The following is a 21502-nucleotide window of genomic DNA, read 5'->3' as shown; positions in this document are numbered from 1 at the left end:
CCACAGGCTCTTACCTTCCGTACTCTCACACTGATGTCTTGGACGATGTGAACCAGTGCTGCGCTTGGCGTGTTCTTCTCTCCTGGAAGAGACACGGAAAGACTTTGTTATTTTCCATAAAATTCCTACTGGGGCTCTGTGAGGGAGCGCAGGGGTGCAGGGCGATGCCGTGGTGCCCGGTGGTGCTGGGCGCGTGGCGCAGCGCCGGTGGAGCATTGCCATCTACAGCGCTGCCGGCAGCACTGCACAGCAGCAGGCAGGACTCGTCCCTCCGCGCGATGCCGTTACTCCATTCCTTGCCAGACAGAAAAAAAAATAATAATAATAAAAAAAAATTTAAATCTGTTTGGTGCAAGCATGGGGACAGCACACACAAACTCTGAGCCAGCTCCTCAGCTGCACCTAGTGTTATTTAGATTGGGCTTTGAGCTTTACAGCTCACTCCTTGCTCACAGAAAGCTTTCAACAGCCTGGGAAGTTTGACTTGGTTTTTATACACGTGAAGCTAAATGATCAGACACGTCTGAACGCTTCAGCCAGGCCTGTTGCCACCGCACCGTGCCTCGCAAGCAATATAAATCCAGAGCACATCCCTCGGCGCTGATTTCTGTCGAACGCTACGGTCCATTGTGTTTGCCGCTTGCTGAAGCGCTGCGCAGAGCGGCGCAGAAACCCGCCGGGATTTTCCCCGGCCTGTGGGAACCTGCGGCCTCTCTCTCCCGCAAGCCCTTACCACCACGCGAGCCGGTTATACATCTGTTTTGGAAGCGTATTCCCAGGATCTGAGGTGGCACATGTTGCCTGCGATGCAGCCATCGCATCGTTGAGGCTGATGAACTCAAAGCGGCCTCGTGTTGTGGGGGGAAAAGCGTAAATTCAAACATTAAGACATACTAGTTGGCACAATCATGTTAAACCCCAACATTTGTACCCTATTATATTCTAACTCAATATTGTTGTTGGTAATGTTTGATAAACTGCTGTTATACGCCATTTTAAGGCGAGTTAAGGGTCCGCGAGGCTGTAAAAGCGTTGAAGCCCCCAACTGTTGCTGTTTAACAGCAAAGTCATCCTTTCAACTCAAGTCATTCTAATACAGCGCATCGGTAACGCAAAAAAAAACATTTGTCTTTGCACGTGATGACCTTGCTTTTCTATTAGTCTTTATTGTTTCTAACTTCCTTTCTTCAAGATTAAAGCTTCCTTGTACTTAAATAATAGACAAAAATCACTGCCCAAAATTTACTGCTGTCACATTTGGCTCTGTTAGCCGACTGACAACATTTCTACCTGTCGCTCACACATGTGACGATTTTACTGCTCCACATCATTTGAGAGATAAAATCTTAGGAGACCAAACCACGATGTGGGTCACCCTAGCTTTCCCCGATTCTTGCGCAGTCAATCAGCAGCCGAACGTGCCGAGAAGTTCACGTAAGGGAACATCTGGCCGGCCACAGGCAACGCATCCTGGGGACAGCCCCGGTGTCACCTCCCGGGACGATCCCAGCCAGGCGTACCTCGAGGGAACGCCCCAGCCGCAATTGCCTTCATCCTTCATTTCGCAATACCGGATTGCACCAAGGGCAGTAATACAATAAGCCTTCGCTGTCATCGTGGAAAAATTAAATTTGCCGTTATTATGCCTTCACACAAATCCTCGTGGAAGAGTTCGCTTCTATTTGCATTAAGCAACTCTACTTCATATTGCATTGGTTAATACCAATGTCTTTAGAGGTCAAACTCAACAGTTAAAAAAATTAATCTGAGAATTTAGAGCAGTTAAATACAGCTAAATAATTAATGATGAGGAAATTGAACTTCCCATTGAGATTGGATTAGGAGCCAATGTGGGACACCACTGCTGTAGAGCCCGTTTCCCTGGGGAACCTCCCAGCAAAAAATCAGCCTCTTTATTGCTTTCCATATCACTAATAAAATATGAAAGCGGAGAGTACAATAAGATTTTCATATCGTATTAATGACCTTCAGAATGCAATCAGACTAGCAGCTCTCACTGAGCAATTTGCTAACATCATATGAAATTGTTAATACGATATGAAGGTCACTAAGACAGTATAAAAATTAGTGTAATGCCAGCAACGAACCTAGGCCTTTCAGCAACAAGAACAATTACCTTGCAACTCCTACCTCGTACACACGTGTCGGGCACAAGATCAACAAGAAGCCACACGGTGTCCTCAGCCTAGGAGGGCTCCACGGTCTCTTGAGCTTCACTGGCTCAAATCCAGGGTAGGAAGAGTCACCTCACCCTGGACATCTACTAACTCAGTGTTGGAGGGTAAAGACATAAAGAAAAAGGAGCAAATGCAAAAAGGCAGCAAAAAGTTGAGATGACAATCTAAAAGACAAAACAGAATAAAAGGAAAGAAGGAACAAAAAGCAGAGAAGAACCTGGAGATGGACATCTCTACAAGACCAGCTATTGAGGAAGGCTTTGATTCAGGGGGATTTATGGGAAATAAGAAAACAATAATATTTTTAATGGCACCATGTATTTTTAAATGAAAATTATATTAGTCATTTTCCTCCTGAATAAAATTGACATGGCTAGAATCTAGTTTTAGTAGGCTAAACATAAGAATCCAACAAAAAAAACATTGTGAAGAACTTCAAAATCACAATTCCCTTTTAAGGCACTACTCTGAAGTAGGATAACTTTGCTTTGCACCATGTAAGCAACACTGCTACAGGGCACAGAGAGCAGTGAGCGTCTTGAAGTCACCCTCCTAAGGTCCTCCTAAGAAGTAGATTCAGTTTGAAGAGAAACGCTGCCCTTGATTCACTGTGTAACCTTTAAGACCAAGACCTCTTTTCTCAATACTGCCCATTTGGCTGCAGATTAAAGGCCACCAGCAGAGGAGCACAAACTCCAGGAATCTTCCTGAAATTTCAGCGTTAACATCCAGGCTTTCACTGCCGCCACCAGCAAAACAGAGATAGCCGTACCCCAGAGGAACGGCTAGAGAGGGTCAGGGCAATGTCCCACTGAGCCCCAAAATGTTCCCTCATGGGACTGGGGAGGAACACAGGAGGGGGACAAGCACACAAGACCTCTCCCACATTGGACTCCTCTTCCAGACCTTCCAAAACTCCTCTCCTCCTTGGAGCTCACCTAAATTTCAGCACACACAATACCCTACAATAAGGCCATCTACAGTTTAACAACTTGTTTCATGACAATTCATCCTGTTTTATTAACTTTGACCATTCTGGCTTCATGTGATGCCCCTCATGGCATTGACTCTATGAGGGACCTTGGCAAAAATCTTTGAAAAAAATTAACAGCAGCACTTCAGAGTTCTCTCCTCTAATAGAATTTTCTCTAATGATACCAACATCACCATAACAAAGTGAGGAGCTGACTGAAATACATGGAAAAGTCTGTGTCATCTCCTCTGAACAGCAGGAACAGGTCAGACCATGGCTTTGTTTCTACAGAGCTTTTACACAGGTGCTTTATATTCTGAAAGGCAAACACAGTGGGGAAAAGCGTGTGGGAAGTCATTCTCCAGCTGCACAGTGTGCAAGAGGGGCATCTCCTCCCGGAGACTCATTCTCCTGTCTGAGTCAAAGCCCCTTTGTACGTATTTTATACAGGAATTGATTGGTATTTAATTAACCTACACTTTATGCCGTAGTCAATCTTTAATTAAATGCATCCTTAAGCGTAGAATTTAGAGCGTTACCAGAATGACTTTAAGTGCAGGAAGCGTTTTTATGTTTTCCTCATAAACTAGAAATGAAGAAAGAAGGAGTCTCCTCAGTGGAAGACAAAACTGTTTGCAGGGAGCCATCCACCTACAGAAGGAGACATTCCAACCTTTCCAAAATTGAGCAACCTGATCTGGTGGGAGATGTCCCTGCTCCTTGCAGAGGGGGTGGACCTTTGAAGGTCCCTTCCAACCCAAACCATTCTATGATTCTAATGATGTCCCGTTGGGTATGGGGATTTACAGGGGGCGAGCCTAAAGCAGTAGCAATGCTTTGAAGGAAGGAGACCCGTTAGCTCCCATGAGCTCTTTGAAGCCTCAAAGCCTCCAGAAAAAAAAGAAACTCCAGAAAAAAAAAAAAAGAAAAAGAAAAAAAAGGTACCACAAAAAACTTTCTAACCTAAACTGCAGTCATTAATTTCAATATCTTAAGTGGCTAAATATTGTTTAATAAGACTACCTAGCAAAGAAAAGAACATTTTCATTATTTTATAATTTGCAACAAAAGCCTCTTTCCATGCAAGCCTGCATCTGCTTTCTTTGCAAAATTCTGAGCCTTCTTACACAAAAATGCTGAACACAACAAAGTCCAGAGTCAACTTATTTTCTATTACCTGGTAATACTCATCCTTCTCTCCTTACCTGCCTGCTCGTCATCTTCCCTGGCAGCTCTTGGGACTGTATCAAACCTCCTGCGCTGGCTTGGTTCTCCTAAAGCTCCCGTGCTCACTGTGCTGGGAGGAATACCCTTCCCACTGAAGACCAGAAAACTTAAAGGAAGCAGAATTTGCTCTTTTTTTTTTTTTTCCAATCTACTATTAACTTCAACCTTCTAGCACATGCTGAGGAGAAGATTGCTTTTTCCTCGCAAAATCCAGCCTAACACTTCTTGTTTACCGAAGCATTGAGACCATGTCTTCTGTAACCGCCTATTCCAGGGACAAGCAAATCCAACCCAGCACAAGCCGTTGATTAAAAACCCTGCTCTGTGCAAATCCATCCTATTTTAAAACAACATAAAGGTAACTCAGCTCATTTTCCCCCGAATGCTGCCTTATGGAGAGGTCGAGAGTCACCGCACAGGTTTTGAGTCATTATTTGCCAACTTACTAATATCAATGCGATGACTTAGGAGGAATCAACATTATGGATCATTTGTACGAGGAAATGATGTTCTTGCCTACAAAACCAAACAAGGCAATTTCAAACTAGTCCATGTCATTTCTGGGGGGGGTGGATATCACATTATCTCACACAGAAAAGAACCTCCTCTACACGGCAGTGTATTTCCTGCATTTTCATACAGATTTTCTTAAAAAGACATTTCTCAGACATCCCATGGGCAACCGTTCAATGCTTTCCCAGGCTGCAGCCTTGCATACAAATGAAATCAGTCCCAGAGCGCAGTAGGCCTGAGCAGACCTGCTTGGTATGCCTGACAGCAGCGGGATTTCAGCACCCCGCCAGCCCAGTTCGAACACAACTAATGCCCACCTCTCCTTCAGCTCTATCAATAAACCACAAATATTCATTAACGGCTAGAAACTTAAAGACTGGCAATAGGTCATGATCAAGCAAGACGCCTGTCTTCTCACGTCATCTGTTGTCCGTGTTGCTGCAAGATGGATAAATGAATTTTGTAGGTTAATCTTGCCATATTAAAAGAATACTAGGTTATGGAAGAACTTACTTTAATGCAGTTTTGACTTTCATTTGTTCCATCACTCTAATTCACAGCATTTAAAAAGTTGTGTTACCCAAGCACCACGTGCAGCATTTGCACAGCAAACGGCAGAGGCAGAAACCATTTTTTTCTGTGCACGTCAAGAAAGAGGGAAGGAAGGGGAGATAAGCAAAAGAGGGCAATACTCAGTTTGAGTAATTGTTTCTGCAAGAGGAAGAATAATGGGTCTTTGACCAGTGTAGGATCACAGGTTCTCAGAAGTAAACTAAGAGATAGTTACGTTTTGCTCTAACCCCAGAGCTTTAACCCAACCAAGAACAAGCAACGATGCACGTCGGCCAAGGTCCTGTCTCCATTAGCAGAGGAACGGCTTTGGGGCTGGTGGCCACATGTTTTGGTTGAGTTAATATCTAGGGATTTTTCCCTGCACATTTGCGCATATCACTCCTTAAATGGGAGACCACCAAGCCAAGTTCTTGTACAGAGAATTTTTCATGCTATTTTTCTTCCAGTGTTAAAAGTATATTTGTGTTGCTTCTAGAAAACTAATTATCTACAGAGCTCACCTCATCCAAATAAAAATTTTTTTAAAAGGTGCATTGAATATTTTCCTTATAATATCCCAAAAGCTCAGATGTCCCAACTGACTTCCATATTTTATTTCGAAGGAAAAAGAAAACCTATGTGTCCTGGCTGATCTCTGCTAAAATCCAGCCTCACTGTAGCTCCAGATTGAGGATTTTTTTCCTAGGAAAGCGTTCCAAGTACAATCATTTCTTTTCAAAGCCTTGACAAACATTTCTATGGCTCCTGACTTACAGTGGTGGAAGGTCACCAGCTTGGTTCACACTATTCGGGTCTCTTTTCCATAGACGAAAGGTCTCACTGAGCAACTCAGCTTGGAGACAATGATCCATGAAGAGTCTCATGGCTTTCCTAGAAAATAAAGTCTGTCTAAATCATTTAAGCAGGATAACGCCTTCTTCCTTCATGGAAAAAAAAGTGTCTTTCACAGCCTGTCTTATCTTTGTTATGAAAAAAAAATGCCTTTCATTCAAGTTGCAGCACAATGATCTCGTCCTACCAGTGCTAGACATTCCCTCTCTCTGCGCCCATGTCTCCTAGCATTGGGTCTCCAGCATGAATAATTGCTCCGCGCAGGCCTGGCAATGGGCAGAGCACAGGTTTTCCTGACATCTCTACAACAAAGTCAGACTTCACTCCGGCTGGCTCCGTTCCCTCCAGGCGGGCGGGTGGGCTCGGCTCAGGAGATGGTGTGCTGCAAGGGTAGGTGTTGAGTGAGCAGAGATCTGCAATATGGTAGCGCTCAATCCTACAGCAAGCATTTCTGCCAGGATCCCTCTACCCATCAGTGGCCAAACTCTATCATGGGACTTCAACATATCCTCAGTTGCCCAGCCTCTGGGAACCCTCTCTCTGACCCGTGGCCACCTCCATAAGCTGGCGAAAACTTCACGTGCAGGGTCTTGACTCGTTGGCTGTATCCATCTCTTCTTCAATCCGCTTTATGTCCCTCCCCCCAGTTAGCTAGAAAAAGAAGCCTTTTTTGGCAGAGCTAATGAAAGCAGGATGCAGATAGTTGGTTAGATAAAGGTAAAAAAAGTAACAACAACGATTGTTGTTGTTGTCGAGTTGTAATCGATTCACATAATTCCTCATGTACTCACAACACAACCAGACAGAAAGGTTCACACTTCTAAAACATCGGCTAACGTAACAAAGCAGGGCAGGCAGGACCCTTGGTATTTTAACATTTAAAGTCTTTAAACTGAAGAGAATTTATACGTGAATGACAGCCTTGGTTCAACCAGAAACTCAGCACTTGCCACAGCAAACACTCCTGAATTCAACATCACCTTTACAATCCATCATCCCTCTGGCCTTAAAACACACCATATGCACATACTACATTGCCAAGACACTAAAAGAACAAAAAAAAATTTAAAAAAAAACCTTTTTTCAGGGTTAGATTGCAGCAAAACAGAAACTTTCCGCCTACCTGCTTAACACAAACCTCCTGGGTGAGCGTCGTCTCCACTCCTGTTCTCAGTCTCTACAATATACGCAGCTATTTGCTTTGTTTTCACAATATTTAGGATTAAGTTATTACATTTCCAGATATTTCCCCACAGACATTTTCTTAAATAGCTTACGTTGAAATAGTAATAATCCTTTGGATGGTCCAGCTGATTGTTCACCTTATTTCTTTTCACTGGGGTAGGTCTGTAAATTAGATCGCTCTTCTCCAATTTTTTCTTGGATGAATGGTTTCATTAATAAGGAAAGAAACAGAAATCGATTCAAGCATTCAAAAGGCTTTGAAGAAAAATAATTTCAAAGTGAAAAGAATTCAGGAAATTTCAAAGCCCAGAGGAAAAAAAAAAAAAAAAAAAAAAAAAAAAAAGGACTTCTCTCTTTCCTATAAATCCTAGCTTAAAAAATAAGGGAAAAAATACAGCAGGTTAAAAAAACTTGTCAAGAAATGGAAAATTTCACAGTTCAACTGATTTTCCAGTGTTTTGTTCCTGATTATGCCTTTTGCTTGATGTTTTATTTTAAATTCCCCTTTCCTAATTTCATTCAAATAATACTGAAATAATACTTCCCTCCCCGCGACGCTCACACCTTTGGCAAAGAGCAGGGACACCTTTGTCCGACCTCCGGCCTTGTTGAGCATCTACATTTCCGGTTCTCAAGGGTTTTGCGTCTTCTGCCGAGGTGGAACAGTGGCTGTAAGGTGTAAAACCAACCCCTGCTAGGACGTAACTCCTTGAAGAGGAGTTGCTGGGATGTACATGCACGTGCGCGCATTTCTGCTCGCTCCGGAAAGGAAAATTCAGAAGGAATTTGTGGTTTATTGACCCCATTGATGAGCAGGACCTCCCTATAACGAGATCTGCAAGCAAACACTTCTGCTGAACAGTCTACAAAGCGTCACCGGCAGCAAATCATCCTATTCTCAGCTCCACATAATTTGTAAGGACATCTGAAGGCATGTGTGAGGGCATAAATCATTTACAGTCCGCAATTGATTCATGCGAAATTTAAGTTAGTTCACTCTGAACTCCAAACAATCACCGCTGTGGTGATTTTATAAAACGTCTCTTCCCTTGGGATGAAAGCATCTAAATCAAGCTCGGTTTCAAGCCACAAAAATTAATGATAGGTATTCTCATCTCAACGAGCAGGAAGCTGTGCACATAAATCCCCGCGTCAAGATGAGGCTCATATAATTTTAAGCATTGCACGAGCCCTGGATTCAAAATTTAAATTAAAAGTACACCTAAACTGGGAAAATCTTTCATTCCTAGGACAAAGTTTTTTTACTTAAATAAAAGTAAACACATTAAAATGGTCAGAAAAATATGAACTTATAAAAATCATGTATCATAGAATCATAGAACGGTTAGAGTTGGAAGGGACCTTCAAAGGTCATCCAAGTCCAACCCTGCTGCAAGAAGCAGGGACATCCCCAACCACATCAGGTTGCTCAGAGCCTCATCCAGCCTGGCCTTGGACGTTTCCAGGGATGGGACTTCCACCACCTCTCTGGGCAACCTGTTCCAGTGTTCTACAACTTACATAGTAAAAAATTTTTTCCTAATATCCAATCTAAAACTACCTCCCTCTATTTTAAAACCATTGCTCCTCGTCCCATCACGACAGGCCCTACTGAACAGTGTCTCCTCAATCTCATACTCTTCCAGGAAAAGTTCAGTTACATCAATTTTAAATAAACCGGTGTTCATCCGGCTAGCTGTGGTTCAGAGCAAGGTTGTATCCGCTTCTGCGTCACCGCTTTATCTGAAGGACACGACAAATGGGCTGGGGACTCAGAAGAAAATAGCGTCAGAAAAATCAACGACCCACCACCAATGTCAGCCACCGACACGGGGCGATGGAGCCAGGCAGGGCGATGCAGCATGCCACCCCTCAGCAGCAGGGCTCCCGAAAGCAAGGTAACCGCAGAAGGCAAAGCAGGATTAGCGCCGGCACGGGCTGAGCTGTCCTCAGCCGCAGGAGCCAGGCGTCCTCTCCCAGATTGCAGCTTTCTCCAGACCACGAACCACCAACACAAGGGCCACCGCGAAGCCTCCTCAGCCCCGAACTGAGCTCTGCTGGGGCTGTGCCCTGGGCATCGCTATCACAGACTAAACAGGGTGTGCAGCAGGAAAGGGTGACAGCTTAGCTAATATTTAGCCAAAAATGTCAATTTAAGTCAACAAAGTATGTTTAAGGGTTGTTATATTTACTCACCACAGTACGCACGTATTACTATCAATAGCATTAAGGTCATCAGTGATACGTGACTTGCTACACACTTAGAGCACGTTAAAAAAATTTGTAGAACGAACATTTTTTTCCTGATTGACTTTAAAAACTACAAGAAAATTTTCATCACCCAAATATGTCTAGACATGATTGGCATGTGCACGTTAAAACTTCTTTTTTCTACGCTTGTCTCTTTCTTCTGTCTGGTTTTCAGATATTGCAAGTTTTCCCTTAACACAGCAGCCAGAGATGAATTTTTCTCCGGCGCTTCTGAAGCCGTGCCGGCCGGGGAGACAAAGCCCCGACCAAAGCCTTTGGACTTACACATCTGTGAAGTTACCACGAGTACTTAAAAGGGTCACCGCACTTCCCTGATTTAAAATCAAGCTCGAAACACGCAGCAGAAGGGAGCAAGTCCTCATGCTCAGCAAACAGGAGAGGTTGTTGGTCAACACGAGAAGCCTGGAGATGTTTAGTAACAACAAATAAATTATCTTCCAGAAGCAGGATCATCACAAGACCCCATCACAAGATGGTCCAACAGCCTCTGCCATGCCAGCGTTTCCATCCCAGGGGCTGCCTCAGCGTGGACACCTTGGTGTTGGTCACACCCCTCAGCCACCCACGGTGGCCACTGGCACCAAGCCCATGGCTGGCCCAGTCCCAGCCCAGCCAGTGGCACCCGGAGGTTTTCATGGATGAGCAAGAAAAGCCACCTCCCGCCCCAGCCACCACTTTGGTCCTGTGTCCGACAGCTGCTGACGCTGGGTCCCTTCCTGCACCCGGCCACCGCTCAGGCTGCTGCAGAGGGAAATCCTTGGGGGTTTTTAGAAAAAGGGAACAAACCAAGGTGTGTGCAGCCAGTAGTTCCCCAGGTCTCTGGCTCCAGCTGTGGCTCCTTTGCTCTGGCTGCACATCAAAGCCCCCAAACTACCCGGCACCCATGGGGGAACGGGGTTTGCCGTGCCATGGCTGGGTGTCCTGGCATCGTGAGAGGGGGTCCCAGCACCAGCAAGGCTTCATATTAAGAATATAATCTGTGAAAAAGAGCTTGAAATCACAGATATGCACCCACCTCAGCATTAATGTCATTAGAAGAGGTTGATGTCTCTTGGTTTACAGCCTGGAGCCAAATGGGTCCACAAATTGCTGCAGAGCAAAACTTTCCCCAGTACCATTGCCACCGCCCTGAGGATGGCACCACTCGACCCACGCAGTGGCTCTTCCCCAGCGGTGGGGAGAAGTTTCCCCAAAAACATACTTCTGTGTCAAAGCTGCCTTCTAGAGCTGCTTTTCAATATGAAAAAATAGTCTTTTTATAAAAAAAAAAAAAGAAAAAGAAAAAAAAAAGGGGGCATTTCAGAGTTCAGTGGGAAGCTTGCTTGACTCAAGCCAAAACAAACGACAGAGCCAGCCCCAAAGTACGAAATATCCTACAGTGCTGCTTCCCCAACGGCGCCACGAGGAAACGACGCAGAGGGAGCATTGCTCCTCAAAATCACGCCAGCGAGAATTATCTTTGTGTTACGGGAAACGTTCTGCCAAATGCTAACAAATAGGCTCAGGAGCATCCCAGATCCAGCTGAACACTGGGAACTGCATCAGGTAACTATTACAGCAGAAGCGCTATGAAGGAAATCCAGCCTCATGAAAAAAAACAAAACACACAACAGGATGTTTATGATCATTTTTAAAATTCATTTTGCTACTTTTTTTTTTTATTTCCAGTGTCACTATGGCATCATTTTACTGACTCTTTATCTGGCAGTCCCGAAGCGGAGCAGTGCATGGGGGACGCAGGAGATGCTCCCGAAGAAGCCGGGCTTAACCCCGCACAGCGCCAAGAGCTGCCACCTCCCCAGCCCAGCAAAGGGAAAACAACCTGCGATTCCGTAACTTAAACAAAACTTCAATTCATCCACTTGGTATTCTCTTTCTCTGTACTTTCCAACAATTCGGGGTAATTTTTTAAATTAAATACAAAGGCCTTTCTGTGTTTCAGAAAATTAATCACTTTTGGCATTTATTAGTTATTCATTTCTGTTTAAAACATGTTTTATAATTCATTAAAGTACCTCAAAAATTAAATTCTTAGCAGCCCTAGGCCCAAAATATGTTTAAGTAAGAAAATTAAGCACAGTAATAAATAGCGAGGAATTCTGAAATATTAATTTGGCCTGTAGCATTTCAAATGTTTATTTGCAATAATTAACTTGAAGCCAAGTTTACATTGCCTTTGTCAGTAGTTTGCTGGGAACTTCCAGTTACATTACCAGTTTCCTTGGATTTGCCCTTCTGGTGGTGTATTCCATCACTGACAACCACTGCCAGCACATTTAAATGAATCCTTCCAGCTCTTCGCAAGTTTGATCATTTTCCATGAGGCACAGAAAATTAAGCAAGACCGCTGAAGGATACCTTCCCGCTTCGGCACGATACAAATAAGTATAAATGAAGCTATAAGCAATCCCACACACCTAAGAGAAGGCTCAACCAGTAAGTTATTATGGTTCCCACCACACCAGCCCTTCCAGGATGCAGTGACGCGGGGCAGCGGTCTCTCATCACCCAGATAACGCCCTTTTCTAACTCAGCAAGGCAAGCTCTTAAATTATTCCTGATTTATCATCTTACTAGCAGGATTTAACCGGAACTTCCCTATCACAGCATTTACTCCAGATGCTGAACTCTGGAGTGTCATAGCATATTAAATCACAATAAATTCCCTAATCAAAATAGTCAACGCGGGCAAAGTTGCATTTACAAGCATACAGGTGTCTAAGTCACTTTTGCTAACGCAGAGTCCAATAGCTTCAGAAAAAGAAAAAAAAAAAAAAATCACTAAAAACATACACCCAATCTCGAAATATCTCCATTGATCTCAAAAATCTGTCTTTTGCAGATTTTGAGGTTTTTGCTCAAAATCAGAAGATTCCAAATTTGCCTCTTGCACTTGACTGCACTGATTTCGCCCGCTGAGGCCAAGCGGACGAAGCGGTGGAGAGGAGCTCCCTGTCCAAGCATTGCCCAAACCCCTCTACACACGACGTCCCTGTGGGTCCCACGCGTGACCCCCACACTCTCCTACCATCCCAGCCGCACCACACTGCAGCCCTCCTCTTCCTCCATTCCCAGCACGGCCAACACTGGGAAGACCTCACCGGTGGGGCTGTAAGCTTTGCTTTCTTGGGAATGCTGAGATGTTGAGTCCTGAGCGGCATCCGGAGCCCTTGGCCGCGGGCAGGCAGCTGCATGGCCCCGCAGAAGCTCTGCTCCGAGCAGCTGAGTTGCAGGTAAAAGAAATAAAATTAAAAAGGCAATTGAATTCCATTACCGTTTTCCTTCCTACACGTCCTCCAGCCGCCAGCGGTGTCCGAACGTTTCGGTACCGGATAAAAGCGCTGCACCGGGGTTTCCCCTCGGCCGGTGCGGGGCGATGCGGGGCGCTGCCGCCATCTCCTGGGCAGAGCGGGGAGCGCAGGGGCCTGGGCCCTGCCACTGCTGTCTCCCCTCCGAAACCACTGAACGCAGCCCAGGGAAAAACATCTCGGTACCCCATCACCGCCCGGTTCAGGCACAAAATCCCGCAAACGAGCCTCAGGGCGCTCAGCACACCCAGCTGCCAAACGGCAACGTGCAGGGTCCGCAGCATCCGCGCCCCGCAAACGTGGTTGTGATTCGTCCTCAAAAGCTTTCAGAAGGGACGCAAACCTGGATGGCGACAGAACTCCAGCTGCTGAGGAATAAAGCCATTCGCATCATTAGCCATACGCAGTTAAATCCGCATTTTGGCAAACCCGCCAGCAGACACTCACGACACGCTAGGGCCGGTGCCGAGATGCGGTTGAAGGAGAGGATGGCACGGCCGCAGCACACACGCTGCCCTGCTAGAGGGGAAACGCACCCTGTTCAGCCATAAATGGCACCCTTCACTTCATAAAGATAAGGAGCAGCCTGAGAAGGGAGCTCTTAAGTCCGGATTTCTGCTAAGATGGGTGCATAGTTCAACAGCAGCCTCAGTCCTTACCTCCTGCTCTCCATCCTCCGGGTCCGCCACTCTGGTCTCAACGTCCCAGCTCCTCAGTGCCCAGCGTGGTGACACGCTGTGCTGCGGATGACATGATCCTGATCTGGTGACTACCTCGGTTACTCTTTCTCGCCTACCTTCAATGAAAACGAGGAAATCACCATCCTGGGAACTTTTATCACATCTTGCTTCCTATACGGCTTCCGTCCCCCTCTTCTTCCCCACTCAAGGCACAGCATTGCAGTATTCTCTCCAGCAGTGGGAGAGACCCCAGGACCACTGTCACCACCACCATTGCTCCGCCAAGCCCTGGCCCAACCGCTGGAAACCCTCAGGGCGCTGCAAGCTGGCACTGCTGGGCAGGGACAAGGGAACAGCTCTCTGCCACAAAGAGCTTGGTCCTCATTTAGCTCCTCCTTTTTCTATCCCACTTCAGTTACGGATTTATTAATGAAAAGATTAACAAACACAGCCCAAACCCAAACCATACTGAAACCCTCGATCCTTCCCCACATTACGGAGGGGTTTGTCTGCAGGCAACCTCAGGGCTCCCTCCGTCAGCAAGGGCTGCCCTGGACCAAGCAACTCCACCACCGGACAGACCTGCACGCTTGTAGAAGTGCCTCGTGTGAGCAAACATCACCCTGGAGATGGACTTACTTCAGGTGACTCAAGGGAGAAAAAAAAAAAAAAAAAAAAAAAGAAAGAAAAAATCCTTTCTGTGTATTGGGTGTGGTAACTAAAAAAAAAATGAGGTATCTGTAACCTATTTTGAATACAAACAGCAACACCAGTTACCAACCACCTTAGAAGTATTTTAAGTTCAGATATTGCAATTTAAAATCAATGCTATTATATCCCAGTATCTCACATTCTTGCCTGTGATGGGGATTACCAGCTGCACCCTGAGCTGTTCCATCACCTAGCAGTGAGGACACCAACATTTTTCTTCGCAGTAACAGTTCCTGTACAGGACAGAAGAGTTCAATAATCCACAGCATTTCTCAGCGTAAACCCGAAGAGGGAGTGGCGTCAGGAGGCAGAGCTGTCTACCACAGCTCCTGGGACCTTGCACGGCAAACGCTGACGCGCATACTCAGCTCTGACCGGGCGTGCAGGTCACTTTTTAACATGATTATGCTCATTCGCAACACAAGTGCCTGTATTTTCAAAGGACCAGACCTCTGCAGGAAAATCACTTCCTCTTATATATATATATATATATAAAAAGTCAAATCTGGATACCTGAAAAACACAGAAGGCAGATCATCCCACGCTGAAGTAATACATCAATCCTATCAGCGAATGTATGTTTTATTGAAAGTGTGGCATGAAACACTCCACTGCGAGTATAAATCTATAACCGGCTCTTCATATATGTGAGATTTTTGGCAAGGTTTACCAAATAATGCAATTGACAGTACATTTAATTTAGGAATGTTCGCTTATTGTTTTTTATATCAATTTTAAAAAAGGAGCTGGTGAACTTCCAAATCAGAAATGATGGATTTTTGTCAATTATAAAATATTACGAATTTGCAACCTTTTTATTCTAGTACCCAAGGAACTGCCAGCTATTTAAAACTGTACCTTTATCATTATTCACAAAGTTTAACAAAAATAAATACAATTTTGAGGTTGTCTTTGGCATGTCGTAATTCAAGGCAATAGTATCTCTTAGCAGCACAGTGCAAAGAAAAACAACGTACCGTACAATGCACTACTAGATTCAGCCTTACAAGGAGAAGAGAACGTAGTACAATGCAAACTTTAATGTCAATATATACAGAGCTTTAAAGAAAACATTTTTTTTTTAAAATTAAATGAAATAAATACAATATGATACAAAATCCACAATATGCTTAGAGAAAGAAATGACAGTTACAACATCTGATAACGGGGACCTTTTGTATAGTTTCACCTTTGAAGTGCCTCGGAGAGCATGTAATTCATTGCACACTGTTCTCAATTAATGCCCTTTCGTGTATTGAGATTTATCGCCAGTCACGTGCCAGAAGAGTTTTAGCTCCAATCAGAGTATCAGTGCAAGATGCCAAAGTGCTTGGGGTATTACGACAACGCAATTAGCAAACGCTGCTCACGAGCCTAATGCAAAACACACAGAACAGGAACACTTTGTCCCACAAAGGAGATCCACCTCGAGCACCTTTTCCGTTCTCACATTAAAAAAATCCCCAAACAGGATTCAATGTTATTCAAACTCACTATTGGCAATAAGCTATTGCCCAAATCTTAAATTATTAAGAGACATAATCAATTAAACATCCTTTAAAGCTTTCAAAGTAAGTTTGCTTTCATTACATAGGAAAAATCCCAAGAAAACCAGTCACTGATTATTTTTTTGGGGGAAGGGGGGAATTACAGTTATTATCACACTGAAGTCAGCTTTAGCTATATACTAAGGGTGAGGGTTTTTTAAAAATTGTATTCATTCTTCTGTTCCCAAAGGACAATGTAGGCTTAAAAAAAAAAAAAATATTACACTGAAGTAGGGACACAGAGTATTCAGAATGTACTTAACTAACGGGACGTTAATACAGAAGGACAGTATGGTATGAAAGACAGCATAGGCATGTTACCAACATCAATACATACCCAAGAAAGTTTTCCAATAAACTTTTGAGGAGTAGTTTTTCATTTTTTTTAAAAAATTATATAGAGCTCCCATAGGATTACAGCTTCCGAAGCCTTCTGAAAACTTTGAGAAAGAAAAATCTGCTCCTCCTCTCCCTCCTACAAATACTTGCAGAATTTTAATTGTGGACAGGATTGAAAAATTTAAGTGCTACAGAAGTACACAGAACTCCATGTTCACATTGATGTTTTTGCCCAACTTCATTGATACAAACCAGGATAACTACTATGGTATCGTGTAATTCATTTAACTCAATTCTTACAAACTATCTCAACTTTTTAACTGTAACCTTTAAGGGCAGAGAGCAGAATCCTGGGTGCAGCAATCTGTCACTGCAAACGACCAGTTTATAAGTAAATTGCAAGTAATTTCCAAATGTTGAAGTTGCTAGAGATAATTTTAACTATTGGACGTAAGAAGATAAGCTTTGGAAAATGAATTAACACATGGAAGACAACTCAAGCTCCTTATGACTGACCTGGGGGAGGTTTTGGATGCCTTCCCTGGATGCAAGGAGAACATCTAAACCATACTACAACACAGCCCTCAACTGGACAGTATGCTAAGACCACCTACACCTTAGGGTCTTCACATGGTCAAAGAGAAATTACTAGTTTAAAATAGAATGGGAAAAAACACACAGTGTGCTAACAACGGCACTGAGCCTACACAAGCCACAAACCAGTGGCTTAAATGAACTCACCCCACGGTAAATGCTCTCGAGTACGGGCGCTCTTCGTCATGCCCCACTGGCCGATACTGATGCCACTGCACAGCTTTTGAATTAACAGGAATACAACAGAGTTCCTCACTTTTCATCAAAAAGGTAAGTGAAGATAGCAATTGCGATATCCAAGGGCTGAACGAAATGCAAAACATGTCAGGAGCCTGCTCCAGCTACAGCTGATGTCTCTGGGAATCCACTCTCTTTAGTGAGAACGGCACCAGCCTCCACGTGCGCTTAAGAACTAGCACTGGTTTGTAATCGCCACTACCAAACCCCAGATTAGAAGCTATTTTGCTGGCAGGAACAGAAGCCATATCCAAAACATTAGATCATTTAAGATATTAATTAGTTATCTGGAAACTCCTCTAAATACATAATATGTATACCTGTTTCTCTGTAATTAAAAGCCTTCATAAAGAAATTCACTCTTACTTTTTTTAAAAAAAAAAAAAAAAATCAGTAAAATAGGAAAATCCTAACTAGCTGGTAATCTTGAACTGTGCAAAGACCATAAGAAAGTGAAACAAGTTATACTAACCTTGCTCTCCTGCCAACAGCAAGTTCAAATAAGTGTTCTTCCATTTCAAACATTTAACTCATTACTCACGAGCAGACCGTGCTACTTTTTAATAACATTGCTTAATTGAACAAAACCTAAGTTTGAAAAAAAGGATGAGAAGTACGCAAGAAATTTCAGAAGAAATATCACAAAGACGACAATCATTAAATACCATATAGTAAGAGTAAACTGCAAGTGAACTCTCTTGTATCCCTGTATATCCAAAATGTTTCAAAGACTGATATGCTGAAATATTCATAGTAAGTGAACCTTTCCCCCCCAAATTAAGGATTTAAATTGGCATACCAGGGTACACTGGCCTGTCAGATATAACAAAGCTGTCTGTCCATATGTTTTCTTTGTGATAAGATAACTTTGTCACCTTGCCGTCACCAAAACCTTGCTTTTACTCCAGGAGTACCACTTGCACTAAGGGCTAACAACGATATAAAACCAGCAGGGACAGCTTTATAGAAGATGTTTTAAATTCTTTGCTAAGAATCAGAATGTCCATCTTGTTTGTGTAATTTTCCTCTTACCACCTCTGGTTTGCATACCAAGAACCTAAGTACCTTCAGCTGCTAACAACTGCTTTTGTGCAAAACGCTTTTAAGGTGCTTATAATGCGGTGTTTTAAGCAAGCTAAAAGAAAATACCAATACAAACACTGTTAAATGATTCATGAATAAAGCCATTAAAGACCAGCTGCTACCTTACGGGAAAGCTGAAAACAATTCAAGTCTGACATTTCAGTTGTGTTCCACGCCTCGCGTTACCCTCTATCCCCACCACAGTTTTTACCAGTACATTTCAATCCACATTATACCTTGACCTTGGGCTAAGGCGGCTTTATTTCCACCGCCGCTTTTTTCTTACAGCGAATTCAAATTCTTCTGGCAGTCATTTGTAAATTTACAAAAAAATTACACCGATAAGACTGTAGACAAGAGGTTTACAGGCATTTTTGCTGGCCAAGGTCTTCAGTAATGAAAAGAAGGATGAACCGGCTGCATAAGGGGCAGATTTTGTACTAAACAATAAGCTTTCCAGGAAGCAGTTGTGTTTTTGACAAGCTTTTCAAGCATTTCAAACAGGCACCTCAAAACTAGGCACAAACGGCCCCTAAAGCTTCCAACATCTATCAAACACTCCAGAAATTTAGTATGGGGTACGTTCTGCGTGATACAAATAGCACACCTATGTTTTCTATATTCATTAAATCTCAAATCTACATATATTCATACCTAACTATTTGGCCAGATAATTTCCATCTTCCCCCACCACAACAAAAGAAAGCAGCTTATCTAACAGCCCTTCCAATGCCACCAAGTACTTCACAGGTATAATCAAAAACCAGCCAGCCACCTCTGCCTTTTCAGATCCGAGTTACTACCGCCTCTCTCGGCGGCTGGGCCAGAGTTCTCCTGCAAGCTTTTCTTCTTATCTCAAAATGTCAAGTTCTGCCATCACAAGTGTCTTGTAACTACCAAAACTACCTGAAACAGGAAATGCAATGATGGCAAATCAGTCCGAAATACATTTGATTTTCGGTCATTTAGATTCTCTAATTGTTCATAGTCTAACAGTTATTAATAAATATACTTAATATTTAAAATGCATATCATCCTACTATGACAGTACAATTGCACAGTAGTGTCTACAACTTTTGGAAGTATTTTTAAGCTTAATTTCTGAATGTATTAGTTCCCAGTCAACTAGCAATTAGCACTGGTTTCAAGTGAGAAAACCTCAAGATAATTCTGGCCCTGAAATTAATTTCCTCTCCATCACAGCATTTAGAAACACCTGAGGTCCTAATACCAAGACAGAGAGGGCAAGTGAGTGCTGGCAACAGGCTATTGTCAGTAATGTGTCCATAACTGTGAAATTTCTTGGTCAGAATTCCCTTATCTGGGCACACTGCAAGGCTTATTTATTTCCCAAGCTACCCCTACAGTTAGGCAAATAGAATATTGCGTTTATGTTCCGTAATATTTGTACATGCGGCAAGAGATTCAGATAGAAGCAACGTTCTATAAAAATCAAATAAATAAAAAATAAAATCCACATGCCAAGTTCGTTATCATAAAGTATCAGTTTGCCATATATACCAAACAAACCCAATATTGGGAATATTGAGTGGAAATGACTGCGGAGAAAACAGTGACACAGCCGTTGTACAAACGGATAGACAATATAAATAACAAAAATTATTGGATTGCGCGATGGTGTTTTAAAGCGTTATCGATGTTACCGAGATCCGTAATTTTGACAGTTTCTACACATACTTGCTTTCTCCAGCTCAGTGCAGGACCCAATACCACCCATGGTAACAGCTCAAAATGTTCATTCTCCTATGAGAGGCTCTTTGTTATCCAGCATTTCTTTTGGGTCACAAGTGATCAAATTAAGTTTACGGGTAAAGTGCAGAATCTTACACATCCCTTTTGTTTGTGTTTTCACATTAACTTATCAGTTACTGGCACCACGCAAACACGGACCTTCCAAATTAACACCAATGCATTTAACACTGGCACAACACATCAGTCAGCTTTTCATAATGGTAATGAAGAAGTTAAATGAAGTTGAATGAATTAAGTGCCCAATTACAAAATTAAGAATTTGTCCTTCACAACAGTGTCTAAAAGCGTGAAGAAAAGAAAAATTACACTGACACTTTATGTACAACTTGGTCATTGGCAACGGTCCCCTAAACCATTTTTAAATGAACCCAGTAAAACTATACAGAATGTGAAATAATATTTGCAACAGATCTCTTAAAGGACAGTGTAGAGAAATTCATTATGGTGTACCTGATGTTCAAATTAATTTAACAGATACGGCCTGTAAAACAACACAGTATGAACCTGTGGATTTGTTTTTTTCTTTTTAAAAAAAGGACTTTTACAGAATTCAAGTAGTGTAGCAGGAAGCCATAGATGCCTTTCGATCACAGGTCAGGCAAAATAGAGCCACTTATTGGATTTTCCCCTGGCTTCTGGTTGCTAAGGTGTCCCAGTGGATCTATAAGTCTGTTGATGTTAGCTTTTTCATGCTCCGTCGCTGAGCCAAACTTGAGGCTGCAACAGGCTCTAACACTGGCTGAAATGTCTTGTGATTCAGTGCAGAATATGTAGCAGCCATGGCTCCCTAGAGAATAAGGAAACATAAAAAAAGGCTGTAAAGGTCATTTTTGTCAGAAAATAAAGTAATTTAATATTAAATTCTTAATTAACTCTCTATAAAAAAATACGCCAGCAGTTATGGCAGGTCATGTACATTTGCTAAACTTTGGGTAAAAAAAACCCAAAACAAACACACATAAAATTTATCACAGAATCCTTCAGGTTTCTAAGCATGGGTATCTAACATTTGTTTTTCCTTCCTGTGTATTTCTTTTACATACTTTAGATGTAGGAGTAACCTTTTAATGTGGATCAGGATTAGTATCTTCAAAGCAACATTAACATCAATTCATCAGTCACTTACATGTATATATTCAGGTCCTGTGTTATTAACACAGGACAATTAAGACTGCCTATCACAGGTCCTTGGTTTTGAATCCAACAAAACTAATGAAGTCAACTTAAAAGCTGTCTGTGCACAGTAGAGTGTTTTTGTGTCACGAGTCAGAAATACAGACACAGAACGAATGGACAAAGTAGCAGTGGAAAATCTGTCGTGCAGTTTATTAATTTATGTTAGGAAAGTAGAATATGAGCCAATCATAGAAACAAATTCCAGAAGATTTCTTGAATAAGAATGCTAGGAGACTTGTGAAAGGCTCAGTCTCAGGTAACTGTCTTACCAGGTCCCTATATA

The 21502-nt window shown here is 42.8% G+C and overlaps 1 protein-coding gene across 4 annotated transcripts in view; it reads right to left on the bottom strand.

Moving 5' to 3' along the window:
• Window positions 1-21502, bottom strand: part of RPS6KA6 (ribosomal protein S6 kinase A6) — a 254402-nt gene that overhangs the window by 197087 nt on the left and 35813 nt on the right. For 3 of the 4 annotated variants that reach the window (XM_086756085.1, XM_086756086.1, XM_086756087.1), the window contains one exon: window positions 16228-20830. The exons of the other annotated variant lie outside the window; for it this stretch is intronic. In XM_086756085.1, the coding sequence (XP_086612211.1) occupies window positions 20705-20830 (126 nt within the window). In that variant the 3' untranslated portion in view covers window positions 16228-20704. Of the gene's footprint in view, window positions 1-16227; window positions 20831-21502 lie in introns of those variants that run through there. 4 annotated transcript variants of the gene reach the window in all.

Source organism: Chlamydotis macqueenii, chromosome 11 (genome assembly GCF_036417535.1).
Source record: "Chlamydotis macqueenii isolate bChlMac1 chromosome 11, bChlMac1.mat, whole genome shotgun sequence".
Taxonomy (NCBI): Eukaryota; Metazoa; Chordata; class Aves; order Otidiformes; family Otididae; genus Chlamydotis; species Chlamydotis macqueenii.
This window is presented reverse-complemented; position numbering and strand designations above follow the sequence as displayed.